The sequence below is a fragment of the Phragmites australis genome, chromosome 1, assembly GCF_958298935.1.
Source record: "Phragmites australis chromosome 1, lpPhrAust1.1, whole genome shotgun sequence".
NCBI lineage: Eukaryota > Viridiplantae > Streptophyta > Magnoliopsida > Poales > Poaceae > Phragmites > Phragmites australis.
This window is the reverse complement of record NC_084921.1, coordinates 33,091,353-33,108,947: the sequence shown is the minus strand read 5'-3', so window position 1 is coordinate 33,108,947 and position 17,595 is coordinate 33,091,353. Positions and strand designations below refer to the sequence as shown.

At 43.3% G+C, this 17,595-nt stretch overlaps 1 protein-coding gene across 1 annotated transcript; it reads right to left on the bottom strand.

Moving 5' to 3' along the window:
- Window positions 1–9,215: 9,215 nt before the first annotated feature.
- On the bottom strand, window positions 9,216–13,635 carry LOC133915816 (TPR repeat-containing thioredoxin TTL1-like). The gene is made up of 7 exons (XM_062359149.1): window positions 12,507–13,635; window positions 11,595–11,796; window positions 11,307–11,491; window positions 10,882–11,215; window positions 10,599–10,803; window positions 10,286–10,392; window positions 9,216–10,173 (listed from the first exon to the last, which is right to left on the bottom strand). Exons 1-7 carry the CDS (start codon window positions 13,373–13,375, stop codon window positions 10,012–10,014), a joined length of 2,064 nt encoding a protein of 687 aa, XP_062215133.1. The 5' UTR covers window positions 13,376–13,635; the 3' UTR covers window positions 9,216–10,011.
- Window positions 13,636–17,595: the final 3,960 nt, after the last annotated feature.

Genomic DNA, 17,595 nt, shown 5'->3' with positions numbered 1-17,595 from the left:
TTAAATCAAAATATGAGTGCGAAGAGTAATCAATTGCAATATAAAAGTAAATTGAAGAATTTAAAGTATGGAAAGTTAAAGACATGTTGTTGTGAATGCAATGACGCAAATACATTGAACATGTTACAAATTTAGCACTTATTGGGTTTAGAAATGCTTATTCATAAAAGTACATAAATTGGTGCAATTATAAATAACTACATGGGCTATAATATAAATAATACAAATAATACTATTTATATGATCTATTTATTAGGACCCAAGAGGGCTAAATGGAAATAGCCAGCCCAATGTGTTAGTTTTCAGGCGAAAATGAATCTAGGTTGAAGCCCATTTACTATTTAGCCCAAGACAGTAGCAGAATGGCTTTTCTTTTTTTTTTTGTGCAGGCTAAACCTGGGGCGTAGCCTAGGTGTCCTTTTGGCCCAAGGCCCAACTAGGTGCACTTCTCCCCATGCCGTATAATAGGGTGGTTCAGCATTTAGGGTTTGCCCAAACCGTCCGCTCCTAGTGCAGCCGTTGCACGCTGCGCCACCATGGAGTGCTTGGGCGCTGACGCGCCATCACGTGAAGGCCGCTAGGCAGGAGTAGGAGTGGTCGTTGCGCGTAGGGCTGCCACTGCCAGGATGGAGGTTGTTCGGGGGCCGCAGCCAAATGTCACGTGGAGCAGCTGCGTCCACCGGGATGGAGGCCGTGCCGCAGTGGTGAGCGGTTCCGATGCGGGCGCGTCGTCGCGCCGTGATGTGGGCCACCACCGAAGAGCCACCGTCTACCGAAGTGTGATGCTATTTGCAGGCACATCACTGCGTCGTGATGAGGGCCGCCTTTGCCTTTGATGTTGCGGCTGCTAGAAAGTCATCCCGGAGCTATCGCACTGTGCAGCCGAGGTTGTGTCGCGGTCATGGCGTGCAGTGCCAAAGCAGGCGCGTCGCCATGCCGCTTTGAGCGTCGCTCCCATAGATGAGGCGACCGCCGAAGACCGTCATGAAGATGCACTAGATCCGCATCGTCGTGGTGTGTGACACTGTTTGCGGGTGCATCACCATGTTGCAATGAGGCCCGCCACAGGATGTCGTCGCCTACCGAAGAACCGCCGACTGCAATCAGGATGGAGGCTGCGCTATGATGTGCGATGCTGATGCGGGTGTGTCACCGTGCCGCGAGGAGTGCCGTCGCTGGATGTCACCAGTCGCGGGGGTAGGCGGCGAAGGCACGCGTTGAGGCGCATATCGTTTGTTGAAGTTGCACGTGGAAGCGCGTGGTGGTCACAGAAGGGCGCGTGGTGGTCACAGAAGGGCGCACGGATGCCCAAATGGTTGCCGTCGGAGAAGCGCGCGGTGGCGCTCGTGGTGGCCATGGGAGTGCGCGTGGATACCTGCGTGGTAGCTGTCGGTGGAGCGCGTGGTGGCACTCATGGTGGCCGCAGAATTGCGTGCGAAGGTCCGCGTGGTAGCCATCAGAGGTGTGTGCAGAGGTCCATGTGGTGGCCTTCGTCAAGTCCTTCCATTGGGGATGGATGCCATCAACACTGCCTCGTGCATCAGAGAAGACATAATGCTTCTGTTCTTACCATGATAGATCGGTTGATGCTCACAGAGGATGGCCACGACAACAATGAAGTTCAGCTGCCGCCATCGTCTTGATACTTCTAGGAGATCGAGGTCTACGTGTCTCTGACGTTGCTTCTTGTCCAGCCAATTTACGGTAGAACTAAGTGTCTGATAATGTATTATAAGTAATTGTAGAGAGATAAAGAAGTAGATAATAGAGTGATTGCTTGTATTGATTCATAGGGAGGGGTGTTTACATATTTATAATTGCTAGAAAGATATATAGAAGAACATATCGATCATATAAAAGAACATAATTAATAGATATTATTTCTAATAATTAACATCTAATCGATCATATGAGTAACGCTTAAAAAGTGTCTACTCGTAACAACTGCCACTAGAATGAGGTATGCCCACCGAAACATGAGGCAGCGACGTGTCACAAACACTACACGGACTGAAGCCTGTTGCGACCGTGTCCAAGAACGGCGGGAAAACGGAGCGTCAACAGGGCGGGCTGAACCGGACCTCGAAGGAAAGATAGCCCAAACTGAGCAAAATTGGCAATGGCAGGACCGGACAAGACACGCAAACACCATCGAACATGAACCTGGAGTGTACTCGGAGGATCCAAACGAATCAAACAGCGCACAAAACCGTTGGATTTCCGAGCAAATGAAACGTCGGAGGACAAGTGCAAGATGAGATCAGATTGGTTATTTTTGTCCGCTGGGGAGGAATGTCTCCCTACGGACAACTTCCGTCCCTTCTCTCTGTGTAGATATACAATGACAGACAACTAATCAATTAAGTCTCTATTTTGAACTCTCTGCCGTCCAAACTCTTTTCTACTTACAACAGGCAGGGAGAGGGAGTCCTTCCTTTTGACTTTTCTTAGTCTCATCTGGCCTGGTCACCCCCAAGAGCATAGCTGGACAGAATGGCAGGACTCTGCGCTACGCTACGCTGTGCTGTGCGCCTGTGCCATTGCGTGTACAGGGGTAGCAATGAATGGGACGGGCACCTACCCCATTCAAAGGGGCCGGCTCCTCTGCCACCGCCAGGCAGGCTAGTCCCAGGGAGGACTTGGCGCTGGGCCCCAAATCATTACCAGCCCACGGGTAGGGGATCCCAGATCTGATCGCCGCCACAAAAGAGAAAAAAAAAATACTACTCCAGGGAACTGGTCTGGTTGTAGTTGTACTGTGGTTTTCACTCTATGGTTATGGCCTTTGGCCTCCTCCGTTACCACGATGCAGAGAGTGAGAGACAGAGAGAGATAAGAGAGCAAGATGCAACGGGAAGTCTCTCCTTTCTCTCACTCCCAAGCACGTTGGGAGACTTGACACGTGTTATGATTATTGGAGTTGTCCTATGAAATAATTCCTAATAATTTTTAAAGGTTCATACTGTGTAGAGATGGTACATATTAAGCTTAATATCTATTAGTACTATATTACTAATAAAGGTAAATTTGAGAAGTTTTCTCCCTATATATATATATATATATATATAAAGATCCTTACCTTATTAGGTATACAAATAATATAGATTGCTAATTGAGAGTAGCTTCAAAATTAAGAAAGTTCTCATTATATGGATCTATATAAGAGTTAGGGTTTTGTCTCTTTCTCTTTTTGTTACATTGTCACTGTAGTCTACTCCATCCCGACATTAGTATGTATCAGCAGCCGAGATAGCAGTTCTCTGAAAACCTCACTCTTGAGATTCTGTACCGAGAGAGGGCGAATAAGATTTTTGAGAAACGCTCCACACGACTGCTAAAGTTCTTCACCACAGCTCATCTTTCTGGTCGCTTGGCGCTGCCCGCTGTCATCGTCAACAAATTCGATACGTTATTAGTAGGATCGTCATGCCATCAACACGGTACAACCAGCATCTTCAACAACCTCCATAACGCAGGATCAATATATAAGAACTATGTTACTCGTACTTTATTTTCTACGGTTACTAATTTCGAGTATAGTAGGTATAGGCATATATAGTTCTTTCATACACATGACTAGATAATGCTCTGGTAATATCAACATGTTAGTTTATCAGTTTACGCTCATGAATTATTTATAGATTAAATTAAACCTAAAAGTGCCAAATTTTTCAACAATCCAAAAACCTTATAGTAGGCACTTAGGTTTATCAATAGCTGGATTGGTCGATACACTGAGGCCAGACAAGTTTTCTGGTGTGCACATTAAGAGATGGCAGTCAAGATTAATCTATGGTTGATAGCTATGAATGTCTATTGGGTGGCTAATAGCAAGCCGGAAGGAATACTTACTGCTGAGCCAAAAAAGGTGTTCACAGATGCCAGTACACTCTTTGTAGAATGCATTCTTAGCGTTCTTTGTAACCATCTTTGTGATGTGTACATGCACATACAAAACGTGAAGGAACTGTAGGATACACTGAATACTAAATTCGGTGCACCAGATATAGGAAGTGAACTGTATATCATGGAGCAGTATCATAACTATAAAATGGATGAAAATCGCTCTATAGTTGAGCAGGCTCATGAGGTTCAGTGCATCGTGAAGGAACTTGAACCTCTCAATATCAATGAACCTGATAAGTTTGTGGCTAGAGACATCGTTGCCAAGTTACCTCCTCCGTGAAGAAACTTTGACACTGTTCCAAAGCACAAGAGACAAGAGATTACTGTTGAGAGTTTGATCGCATCTCTTAATGTTGAGGAGAAAACTCGAGCTAAGAATGTGAGTCTAAAAAAAGACGAGAGATAGACTAGCGCCAATATGGTGTAAAAGCCCTTCCATAATAAGAATAAGAGGAAAAATAATAAACCAAACAAAACTACCACCTTCAAGAAGAAGATGATGAACACAGCAAAACTGTCTTGCTTTGTGTGCGGTGAGATTGGACATTTCGCCAAGGATTATTCAGACCGCAAGGGAAGAAAGACTCGACAAAAGTAGAACTCAAAGAATGCTAATGTGGTGACTATTAGCGAAGCTAGAAACAGAGCTGCAGGGTATGAAAATTTACCTTCAGTATTTTCAGTATTTCAGTCTACTAATTGGTGGATTGATACATGGGCCAATGTTCATATATGTGTTGATATCTCAATGTTCTCTTCTTATCAGGTCGCTTATGATTCTTTTGTCCTAATGGTGAATGGGTCAAATACTTCTATTCGTGGCGTTGGTACGGTAGATCTGAAGTTTACTTCGGAAAAAATCGTGCAACTGAGGAACGTGTAGCATGTCCCTACAATGAACAAAAATCTAGTTAGCGGCTACATTCTCTGTAGAGACGGGTTTAAGGCGGTGTTCGAGTCCAATAAAATAGTAGACTTAAAGCACAGATAATTTATTGGTAAAGACTATGAGTACATAGGCTTGTTTCGTTTTTCCCTTTGTGATTTCAGTAATAAGTCTGTGAACCATATTTTATGGCAATGCTAATGATAATACTAGTGTTTAGTATTCGCAGTTATGTCATTTGAATTTTGGTTCCATGATTCGACTTTTCAGTATGAGTTTAATTTTAATTTTTTCATGCTCAAATGTTCTAAGTACCATAGTTATGTGCAATCAAAACAACCTCGTAAGCCCCATAAGACAATCTAGGAGAGAAATTTAGTACCTCTAAAACTCATACATTGAGATCTGTGTGAAATGAATAGTGTGTTGATGAAAGGTGAAAAAAGATATTTCATGACTTTGATTGATGATGCGACTAGATATTGCTATGTTTATTTGTTGAAAACAAAAGATGAGGCTCTAGATCACTTTAAAATCTATAAGGCAAAAATTGAGAATCAACTAGAGAGAAAGATTAAAAGAATTAGGTCGGATCGTGTGGAGAGTATTTCTCTAGTGATTTTGACTTATTCTGTGAGAACCATGTGATTATTTATGAGAGAACACCTCCCTATTCACCCTAATCAAATGGGGTTACCGAAAGAAAGAACCGTCACTGACTTCGTTAATGTCATGTTAGACACTAAGGGATTATCTAATGTATGATGGAAAGATGCTTTGTTGACTTCATGTCATGTCAGTTCCTCTCAAGGATAAGTAGAAAACTCCATATGAAGAATGGAAAGAGAGAAAACCATCACTTTCTTATTTGCGCACTTAGGGATGCTTGACAAAAGTCAATATACCAATAACTAAAAAGTGCAAGCTCGTACCTAAAACAGTGGATTATGTCTTTCTAGGATATATTCATCGGAGTATTACATATAGGTTTTTAGTGGTTAAATCGGAGGTACCTGACGTGCATGTCGATACAATGATGGAATCTCATGATGCAATATTTCTTGATCACATATTTCCTATAAAAGATTTAAATAGCATGTCTAGACTATCTTCTGAGATAATTTTTGAAACTACTCCACCTCTTGAGTTTACTGAACAAACACATGCACGAGATCCTGAGGAGGATGAGAGTGATGCACAAGATCGGCACCACATCATCATCCTTAACTTAGTCTTTTGATGATGATTTCACTATGTATATTGTGGATGACACTCTCAAGTCTATTTAGAAGCGTTTGCATCTTCAGATGCAGACTACTGGAAGGAGGCTGTTCGGAGTGAAATAGATTCCATCCTCCCAAACGAGACTTGAGAGGTCACAGAACGATCATATAGTTGCAAACTTGTAGGTTACAAGTGGGTGTTCAAGAAGAAACTTAGGCCCGATGGTACTATTGAAAAGTATAAAGCTTGACTTATAGCCAAGGGTTATACCTAAAAGGAAGGTGAAAACTTCTTTGACACTTATTCACCTGTTGCGAGATTGACTACTATCCAAGTGCTATTTTCCTTAGTTGCCTCACATGATCTTATCGTTTATCAAATGGATATTAAGATAGATTCTCTTAATGAAGAGTTGGATGAGAAAATTTATATGGAACAACTTGATGGGTTTGTAGTAAAAGGTCAAGAAGGTATGGTGTGTAAGTTGTTGAAATCGTTGTGTGGTCTTAAACAAGCTACTAAGCAATGGCATGAGAAGTTCGACAAAGCTTTAACATCTGCAGATTTTTTCGGTCAATGAGATAGATAAATGTGTGTATTATCGTCATAGTGGGGGGTGAGAGAGTTATATTATGCTATTATGCTTGTATATTGATGACATACTAATATTTATGACAAACCTTGATGTGGTTAATTAGATCAAAATTTTCTTATCTTAAAGCTTTGATATGAAAGATCTGGGTAAGGCTGATATAATCTTAAATATCAAATTAATCAAAGTAGAGAGTAGGATTACTCCTATACAATCTTATTATGTTAAGAAGGCCTTGAGACACTTTAGCTATCAGGACAGCAAGCCTTCTCCAACACCTTATGATCCTAATGTGACACTTCAAAAGAATAAGAAAAGTGACAAGAACCAACTGAGATACTCTCAGATTATTGAGTCACTCATGTACTTAGCTAGTGCTACAAGGCCTAACATCTTATTTGCTATGAGCAAATTAAGTCGGTTTACTTCTAATCTAGGCGATGAACATTGGCGTGCGCTTGAGCGAGTCATGCGCTATTTGCTTAGTACTATAAGTTATGGTCTTTACTATTCTGGATACCTATCAGTATTGGAAGGTTATAGTGATTCAAACTGGATATCTGATGCTGATGAGATTTATGTCATAAGTGGATATGTATTCACTCTAGGTGGTGTTGCTGTCTCATGGAGGTCTTGCAAACAGACCCTCTTGACAAGATCAACTATGGAAGCAGAACTCATTGTATTAGATATAACCACTGTTGAGGCAGAATGGATACGTGAGTTGTTGATGGACTTACCTGTGGTTGAGAAACCGGTACCGATTATCTTTATGAAATGTGATAATCAGACGGTTATTATCGAAGTAAACAGTTCTAAAGATAATAACAGATCCTTAAGGCATGTAAAGAGACGATTAAAGTCTGTTAAGAAATTTAGAAACTCCAAAATGATAAGCTTAGATTATATCCAAACAGCTAAGAACCTGGCAGATCCCTTTACAAAGAGACTATCACAGAATGCGATAAATAATGCATCGAAGGAGATTGATATGAGAGCCATATGAGTTATACCATAATGGTAACCCAACCTATATGATCGAAGATCCTGTAAATTAGGATATAAGAAGAACAAGCTATTAGTCTAACTGAAGGACAGCGACTTTGTTGTTTGACTCACTCGAGTGAAAATATAATACTCTCACAGATCTATTAGATATTGTCTCAATGTGTTCTATTGACTTTAAGTAGCGAAGATATTGACCTATAGTACATTTTTTAAAGAACATACCTATATAAGTTTGACTGTTGGTCACAGTCTATGATATTTGGGTGATCTCTAGTAAACTCATAAAGAGACCATGAAGTAGGACTTATATGCTCCATCCGTTGGGTAGCCTACTAGCAGCCAAGTATCAGTTATCAAACTTGTTTGCACAAAACTTGCAATTCAAGACATAATCTATTGTTCAAGTTGTGAATGAGTGCAACTTGATGTTCTAGGTGAATATTCAACTTAACAGTCTCTACTGAAACATTGGTATATCAAACAATAGTGAAAAACTGACAATTCTCTATAAGACTTTAAGATTTGGTGAGAGATTGTTAGAATTATTTGAACTGACCCATAAAATAATTCCTAATAAATCTTAAAGATCCATATTATGGAGAGATGACCCATATTGAGACTCACCCTCTATTAGTATATTAGTACTATATTGCTAATAGGGGTAGAGGTAGAGTTTTCTCACTATATATACAAGGATCCCATCTCATTAGATACATAAATAATATAGATTGTTAATGAAGAATAGCCCTAAAATTAAAAATACTCTCATTACGTAAGTCTATATAAGAGTTATAATTTTATCTCTTTCTATTGTGCTGCTGTTGTAATCTACTTCATCCCGACGTTGACAACTGAAAGAGTACGTCTTCAAAACACTCGCTCTTAAGATCTTGCACTAAAAAAAAGAATAAAGTTTTTAAAAAACACTCTGTACGACTACTTAAGTTTTTCACCACAACTCATCTTCATTATCACTTAGTCGTTACCGTTGTCATCATCAACAAATTCAACACATTATCAGCAAAATCAATCGTACTATTAACACAGTACAACCAACATCTTCAACAACCTTTACAGCACAGGCCTAGTGTGCAAAAACTATATTACTTGTATTTTATTTCATACAATTTTTAATTTCAAATATAGTAGATCTAAATATATATATAGTACTTTTATATATATGATTAGATTAGACTTTGATAAGATAAATATACTAGTTTATCAATTTATGCTCATAAATTATTTATGAATTAAATTAAACCTCAGAGTGCTAATCCAACAACACGCATTGTTTGATCATCTGTTTTCTCTACTGCCAGTTGCCACACAACCAAACCACAGGCAGCACTGGTCACCAATGTTGCTGTTGATGCCATCTTTTTCTCTCCCAAGAACTCCGATTTTTTCCACATGCCAGCTAGCTAATAAAATCGAAGCCATAAACACAACACGCAAACCTGATGAAACAACAGTTGTGCCTACAAATCCTGCTAAGTGAGATTTACCCATGCACCTGTGCAATAATCCTAGCTAGAGCAGACACTGGCAAATGCGGGAAAAGGATATCATCACCACCATCATCACAATAAGATCAAGAACAAGAACAAAGAGCAGAGAATATAATGATTAACAGGGTAAAAACGAACAGAAAAACGAATGAATGTTGGAATGTTTTATTCATAGAAATGGTAGCATATGGTATCAGGCACCACAAACCAGCAGAAGCAGCAGCAAAACGATATCGTCATCGATTGAACACCAACCCTTCCCTCTCCACCCTCTCTGCGTCATCAGTTAACCACTCTCTTTAAAGACCCTAATGAAATGAAGATCACAGCTAGCCCTGTACCTTACCCCAACCACCAAAATCTGCTACCACCATTTCTCGTCTTTTCTCCAGGGAACCAATCTTCCAATGGATTTCTCATGTTTTGCTATAAGGTATGTACATGTAACGAAAATCACACCCCTCTCTCTACCTCCCTCCCCTCTCTCTCCTCCCTAAAAGATGTATGCTAAATCTAGACAACATTACGAACAAACACTCCCCTTTCTTGAGAAGCAGGGTGCTGGCCTATGGACTACTATGAAGTAAATCAAAATGGAGTATCAAATGCAAGAGGTGAAAAGAGCCCAAAAGATGAAAGTATTGAATGAGGTTGGCATATGAACGGGAAAAGGTGAAAAAAAAGACAGATGGGGGAATGGGGGCGAATATGGGAGGAGGCTCTTCCACATACCAATCTTAGCTCATTATGCTCATGCTCAACGAGGAATGATTATGCAGCTGGTGGAATGCTTTGGAGGTTGATAATGTTGCAAGTTTGACGGGAAAGGGGAGCTCTACTATTCATCAACGAAATTGGGAAATTGGGGTGCTGGTACTCTAAACTTCTCAAGAACTGGATACAGCATAGTGCCTCACTGAGTAGCGCAATACATGCAAGCTAGGGCAGATCATCTCCTTTGCTCTCACCCCGGCTTTGTAGATCTTAAATGTCGGGACTATCCGCACATTCTCTGCCTTTGCTACCATAGGGCTGTCGTCGACATTAACCTGTTCATTTGAACACAGGAGAATCCTTGTTAGTCATTTGGAACAGCTTGCTGATTGTAACTGGTTAACAGAGTTCTTGGAGAGAGACATATTGACTAATTGAGTAGCTTACCTTTAGAAAATTCACTGAGGGGCATTCAGTGCAAAGGATGTCCACCGAAGGTGTCATTTGTGTGCATTGCTGATTCATTGCCGACATGAAGTAGACAACAGATATCCCTGAAGAAACAGGGGTGGCAAATCTCGCTAAGATCATCTTGTATATTGAATACGACAATCGAAAAGCATTGTAGGCAAGGCAAAGCAGATAATTCTGACATACTACAAACAAAGTCAACTTATTATAATTTTTGAACCAGTGAATTTATCAACTGATAAGAGAATTAGTGAATTACAATAGAGATAGGTAGCAGAGACCGACTCACCTGGTGAACTTATGGCAGCACAGAGTTGCTCTACATTGGTTACTATCTCTACCTCTCCTCCAAACTTCATATTTGATACATCCTCACCACGAGTTGCCTTCAAGGCAATTTGGGCATGGAATAGAGCTTCCGCAACCTCCTTATCACTTGGAAGCTCTTTCCGAAGCACCTCATAGTCCCGCACACAATCAGCCCAACGCTCAAGCTAAATAAAAGTATACAGGGTCAATGTAACAGTAAGTGAAAAGTGCCAAAAACATCCCTATGCATGCCCATTGCTTACCTTAGCATAGGACGCAGCTCGCCTTAATAAAGCCTTTGTATAATTTGGCTGTATTCTTAGTGCCTCATTACAGTCATCAACAGCTTTGTCCCACCGTTCTAGCTTCGACCAGCAAGCCGCTCGATTGCAGTGGAGCACTGAATTTGACGGATCATACTTGAGCCCTTCGCCATAGGCTATAGACGCATCAGAAAACTTGGCGGCCTTAAAGAGGTCATTTCCTTGTGCTCGAGCTCCTGCAACTAGTCTCACATTATTCAGAATCATCCCAACTTCTGCATTCCCTGGATCAAGATCTCTAGCCTTCTCAGCTGCAGCAACAGCAGTATCGAACCTGCAGAAACCAATCATAACTTTTAATGCTAACAGGCTTTAACCCAGTATTGTGGGAAATTGAGTATTATATCAAGTTTAGATAATCACACCTTCCCAGTGCCATGTCAACCTGAGCTCGGACAATATGTACGTATGACTCAGCGAGCATGCCTGAGAGTTTTTCTGCCGTCAAAGATGACGGAGCACTCTCCAATTTCAGCAGGCATGCAAGAGTTGAGTGAGCCTCCTCCAGCTTGTGAAGCTGGAGAAGTGCTTCTGACCTCAAGGCAAGAAGCTGCATGGAAAGCACGGCATCAGTATGAATTCCACAATGAAAAAACAATATAGCAACATTTTCAAAATTCCATCAAAAACATAAGCTGTGAGGAAGTCATTACCAACTGAGAGGAGTCAGCACCAGCTGCAATGGCAGCATCAGCTTCCCTCAACGCGCTTTTCCAATCCCCAATTTTCCTTGCATCTGTGCATCTTCCCAGATGCATCTCCACCTCCTGCAGCTTCTGCCACTCAGCAGGGTCGGACTGCTGAAGATGACCCGCCTGGGTGAAGTGCCTCCGTGCCTTGTAAATCATCCCCAACCTGCAACAATGCAAGCCTCACGGCATCTCAGAAACAATCCAAAGAATTATAGCATGCAGTCTGTCTGTCTGAATATTGAATGACTAATTCCAGGAGAGAGCCAGGACAATTTACAGTTTAAACAAAATTAAGAACAGAAATTCAGGATGCATCAGCATTGTGTGGTCTAAATCTAATGAACCTAATGAAATCGCCACTAAGCAACCTTACAGAGTACAGCTAAGCAACCACCCCTTCCACCAGCATTGTGTGATGGGAACCACTTTAACGCCAATGTTACCCCATGGCCAACAACCAAAGTAAGACAAGGTTGTAGCTTTCCTCACATACAGGTCAATCAACAAAATAACTGGGCTCCTGGTGCTGCCAAAAAGATCAATTTTTTTCATCCTTTGGGACGAATAAAATGAATATTCACAGTGAAGATCAAGTGTAGCACATCAAGCATTAGCAATCCCAGATCAAAATCCGACCGCCTAAATGGAAAGGAAAAACGAAAGGCGCAACACTCATGTTGCTTTCCCCCTGCTCTCGCTCACAGGGAAAGCCAACCAAGAAAGCAACAGCAACATGCAAATGAAACCATGAACTCTCGAGATAAATATCGAAGCAGGGACTAGGGATCTATGATGCATCAGCTTGGAATCTAGTACAGGTTGCAGCGCAATGGTAGGGGCATGAGGGCAAAGAGAGGAGCCCAGGAAGCTCACCGGAGGCAGACGCCAGCGACGCGGCTGTGGGCGCGGCCGCTGCCCGGGTCGAGCCGGACGGCCTCCTCGCATTCGCGGAGCGCGGCGGCGAGCCGCCCGAGTCCTATGAGCGCGGCGGCTCGGTTGCCGCGGCACGCGGCGCTCTCGGGGCACAGCGCCATGGCGCGGTCGTAGTGGCGCAGCGCCTCCGCGAACTTGCCCTTCTTGTAGCACTCGTTCCCCAAGCGGGTCACGTCCTGGAGGCTCCCGCTGCTCCCGGGGGAGCTTGCCGGTGACCTCGAGGAGTGCCCGAGGAACGACGAGGCGTCAATGCTGCTCCTGGCCGGGGCCATGCCGGCGCCGCGCATGATGCTCCCGTGGCCATAGTGGCCGGTGCCGGATCCGAGCACGTCCGGGCGGGAGCGCGGCGGGGGCGGAGCGGCCGCTGGCCCCGGGACGCGCCCGGACAGGCAGATGTTCCCGGCGGGGAGCGCATTCAGCATCGGCGAGCTCGCCGTGCTCCCACGGTCCCCGCCGCCGCCGCCGCCGCCGCCGCCGCTCCCCCCGCTGCTTCCGCCAGAGAATATCAACGGCCCAGATCCGCACCGTCGGTGCCCGTGCCCCGGCAGCCGCGGCGGGTTGCTCTCCGCCACCAGCTCGCCGGAATGGCTCCTTCCGCCCGCCATCCCAGCATTCGACGGCGCAGGCGACTTGGCCGACCCGGAGGACGACGACGAGGACGTCGCCACGCTCGCCCGCGGCTGCAGCGGCGACACCGGCGAGCCAAGATCCGCGAAGACGTTCGCCTTGGCGTCCGGCTTGTCCCTTACCCCGTCGTCGTGCAGCGCCAGCGCCGCCGCGCGGAGGCGTATCCGGTCGGCCTCCGACATCGCTGGATCTTCCCCGCGCCGCCTCAGCAATGGCGCTACCTACACCCCTGAACTCCCACAACTCCTCGTCGTCCCCTCGCCAAGCAAGCAGGCATAGAACCACACACACAAGAACAGCTTGCTCTTGTGCACTACTGCTCCCACCACACAGCAAGAACCCTAAGCAATAAATCGCGAAGCAAAAGCGAGTGCGGATTCCTCGTGAGGTGGATGGGATAGAGGAAAGATATCCTCACAGGAGGAGAGAAGCAAGGAAGAAGGGGGAGAAGGGGGAGGGAGGTGAAGAAATAGGGGAAGGGAGGGGCGACCTCGAGAGGCTGCTGGTGTTCCGGGGGCAAAGTGCAAAAGAGCACTCTTTTTCTTGTGGGTTTTTGTTTCTAGTGTCTTGGAGTTTTAGGGTTTTTCTGTTTCCCCTCTACATTTTTTGCGGGTTTTTTTTTTATATAGTGGGGTTCTCTTTTCTCTCTTGGTTCACGATGATCACATTGGTGATGGAGTATAAGAAATAGATAAGCTCTCTCTTGCATTTTATTCTGATTATTTAGTGATTTTATTAGAAGGTTGTTGTTGTGATTGATATTATTAAAATGTTAGCATTTCGTATCAGCTATCTATATCTTTTTAATTTGTGTATTCGTTCACGTCACTATCTTAACAAACTTCCGACTGTGTTTGAACGTATTTATTTTGATGTTGTCGTTCACACCAGGAAATCACACATAGATCATCGACTCATGCAGCCGCCGGTTCTAGATATACCATAAATACATTTTATATCTATAAAAATTAGTTAGCACTTTACGTTATTTTATTGGCATCTCACACGGATTCCAAGTCTTTTATTTTATGAGATAACTATAATCTTTTTGGCGATTATGTTTTAATACGTGCCTCCACCGTCTCTAGTTCTCTACTTGATATCATGGTGTCTGCATGAGCTAGAAAAATGTTCAAACCACGTCAAGAAGCTCACGTCAAACTTTTGAAATTTTGTATCAAATGATATAAAGATAAGCGTTCACACATATGCACAGCTCACAGTAGACATCTATGGTCAGCAAAAATGTACTCATCAAACTTTTGAACTTTGTATATGAAGAGATATTGATGTCTTTCCAGATGTATGCACAACTCGTTATTATGCGCATTGTCTAAGCCGCTAAATGTCATGACATCTTCGAGAATAAGCAAGAATGAATTCATCTTTTATTGCAAAGGATAGATAATTTACTCGTCTTGGTTTCGCATCCTTCAGTCCTCTAACTCTATCTCTAGTGATAACTTCACATCTCCATGAGTGAGCGGAACATTTTAATTACATAAAAAATTCTCACCATGTAGATTTGCACTGGTACATTGTATCATACCACAATAAAAAATTGCCTTTTACATTTCACTAATTGTAAGTTGTATTTTTTTTTTCAAAACAGAAATGTAACCTGCTAAATGGAATACACGGATTTGCATTTTTTTTTTCAGAAATCAAAACTAAGTGCGTCCATTTTTTGCTTGATAGGTAGTTGGGTACTATCGCAGTTTTTCTAGGGTGATATTCCAGTCCTCGAGGCAGCAAAATTTAAGAGTGAGAGAGGAGGGTTGTGGAGCTGAATTCCGAAGCGTCCTGACCTCTCTCACGCAAGCTTGCCCAAAAACAAAGAGAGGGAGAGAAATAGAGGTGTTACAAATCAAAGTGATCAAAGCTATCTAGTTGTATTCTTTAAGTAATAGCTACGTGTTTAGCAGATATGTCTCTCAAACGGACACGAACGTAGCTGCTCATCGTGTATAAATATCTACATCTATCAACGAGAAAACCAACGGTTAAATCATTGTTGTCTCTCTACTTTACATTACAATCTTAGTTGTAATACATTATCAGACACGCGCTCTACCAAGTTTGATCAAGAACAGAAGAAAGAAGAAGATCCATTGGATGGTGAGAAGCAATGGCAAGAAGGAACTTATCTTCGATTGCCGCTGCTCTTCTTCACGATTTGCACCATGGACACCGTTGCCATCCGCGCTGCACCATTGTCGTGGTCTTCCGTTCGCCTAAGGACATAGCTGTCGTAGGCGCCACTTCCACCATGACAGAGGACGACATGGCTATCGCTTCCTCCTTGGTCACGGACACCATGGACGCTACTTCAACAACAATCGTGGATGCTTCTTCTAGGGACATCATCGATGTGGTCCTCGCCCCATCTATCATCCTCGTGTCAGCGCGAACAACACTGGACCAAGCCGCACACCGACCACAGCAGACGACGGCACTGCCATCTACCCTCAGACGCCTTTGTGCGCCCTTGGCTGGTATCCCACCATGGCCCCCGCGTTGTTCACCTGGAGCCCGACCGTATGCACGGCCGAACCAACACCTCCACTGGTGGCCGTCACTGCGCCGAGGCTCCCATCCTCAATGTCGCTGAATGTTGCGTCTCCACCAATCGGGCTAAGCCGCCCTGGGTGCATCGCCTCCACGGTGGTGCGCCTGCACAACCACAAGCACCTTCGACTCCATGGCGATACCTCCGGACGGCAACGAAGTGGCGGCCTCCCTCCCTTCTCCAACACGGGCCATGCCTCCTCTATGCCGGAACCTCCTACGCGATGCGACCAGCCTCGGCCTAGACCATCCCGTCACCGATGTGGACTTTGGCCTCGATGCTAGCCCACGCCTCCCCACCGGTGGCACGGTGACCTCCTTCACCGTGACTGGAGCGCGAATCCAGCCAGGCGGAGGCCACTTCGGTGCACTCGACCTCCATCCTCGGTACGATAGCGGCCTGCTGTGGTGTGCCACCCTTCTTCACCGAGTCAACAGCAGTGACACCCTCCTCTGCTTCCCCGAAGGTCTCTGCCTCCACGCCTCTGGCTCTGGCTCTTCGGCTCCGGTGCACGGTGACTAAGGCGATCAAACGTGTTGATCGCCCAAATCGGCAACAGTGCCTGGTATGTGAGAGGGGGCGAATGGAACCATAACCACTGCCTCATCCCTTTTATACGGTGCGGGGGAGGGGGCGCACTCGCCTGGGCCTTGGGCCGGAAGGCCACCTGGGCTGAGGCCCATGTTTGCTTGGCTCACACACCCCCACCTGTTGAGTTGGGCTGGAAAAGGCCATAAGGGCTTCGGCCGAGGTTGTTTTTAGCCTGATTCAATCACATGAGGCTGACTATTTTGCATTTAACCCTTTGGGTTTTTAATAAATTCGCATAATAGTCCAAAAATAGTACTGCTTAGTATAATTTTTATAAAAGCCTATGCATATTATTTATAATTGTACTATTTATGTACTTTTGTAAATACACAATTCCAGGCTCTATGAGAACTGGATCTGAGTCATGTTCTATGTGTATGTGTCCCCGCATTCCCAATAATATATACTTGCATTTGAAAATTATTATTTCTTGTAACATTGGGCCCAAAGGCTGAATGGGCCTTAACCCAAGCTATCTCGGTCCAAAGGCCAGGATCCACTGTTTCTGGTTGTTTTTAAATAAACTTCTTGGGTTTCATCAAAATAACTATCCAATCCATTAAATAAAATTACTAGTATTGTACTTTTCTGTTTTAAGTCCTAGACTTTAACATTATACTTTCTATTATAACTTTACATTCCAGACAATGTTTTTCTGGAAAATTCAATGTGTTTGTTTTATTCAATCCCTATAACATACAATTATATTAACGACCATGTTAATTTTGCAATTGAGATTATTTTCTTACAGAATTACATATTAATTCACCTTAATTAAGCCCAAAGAGTTATTATGCCCCAAAGTGCTTAATTCAAGTAGAATTAAAATGCAAAATCAAGTTAAGTGATTACCTCAATTTAATATTTGTGAAACGCAAGGTAATGGAACTATAGAATCTACTGTATATTTACAGATTATCCACCATTACTGCGAGGTCTATATTTTATCATCTTAACTTAATAATTACCTTCAATGTGTTCTTCCAAATATTCTACTTAGCATAACATAAGGTAATAGGAACACATGTATCTACTGGCAAATATCAGATTATACCTCCTACTACTGCAAGATCTACATCATATTTGTTTATTATCTTCAACGTGTTAGCTACATAATTTGAGGTCTACATTATGTACTTCAAGTCTCAACTTGACTTTACAAAATTTGCATCACTATTACAACGTTACCATAATTATTTTTAATTTACCTAAAGTAAATTAATCAAGTCTATGGTTTAAATC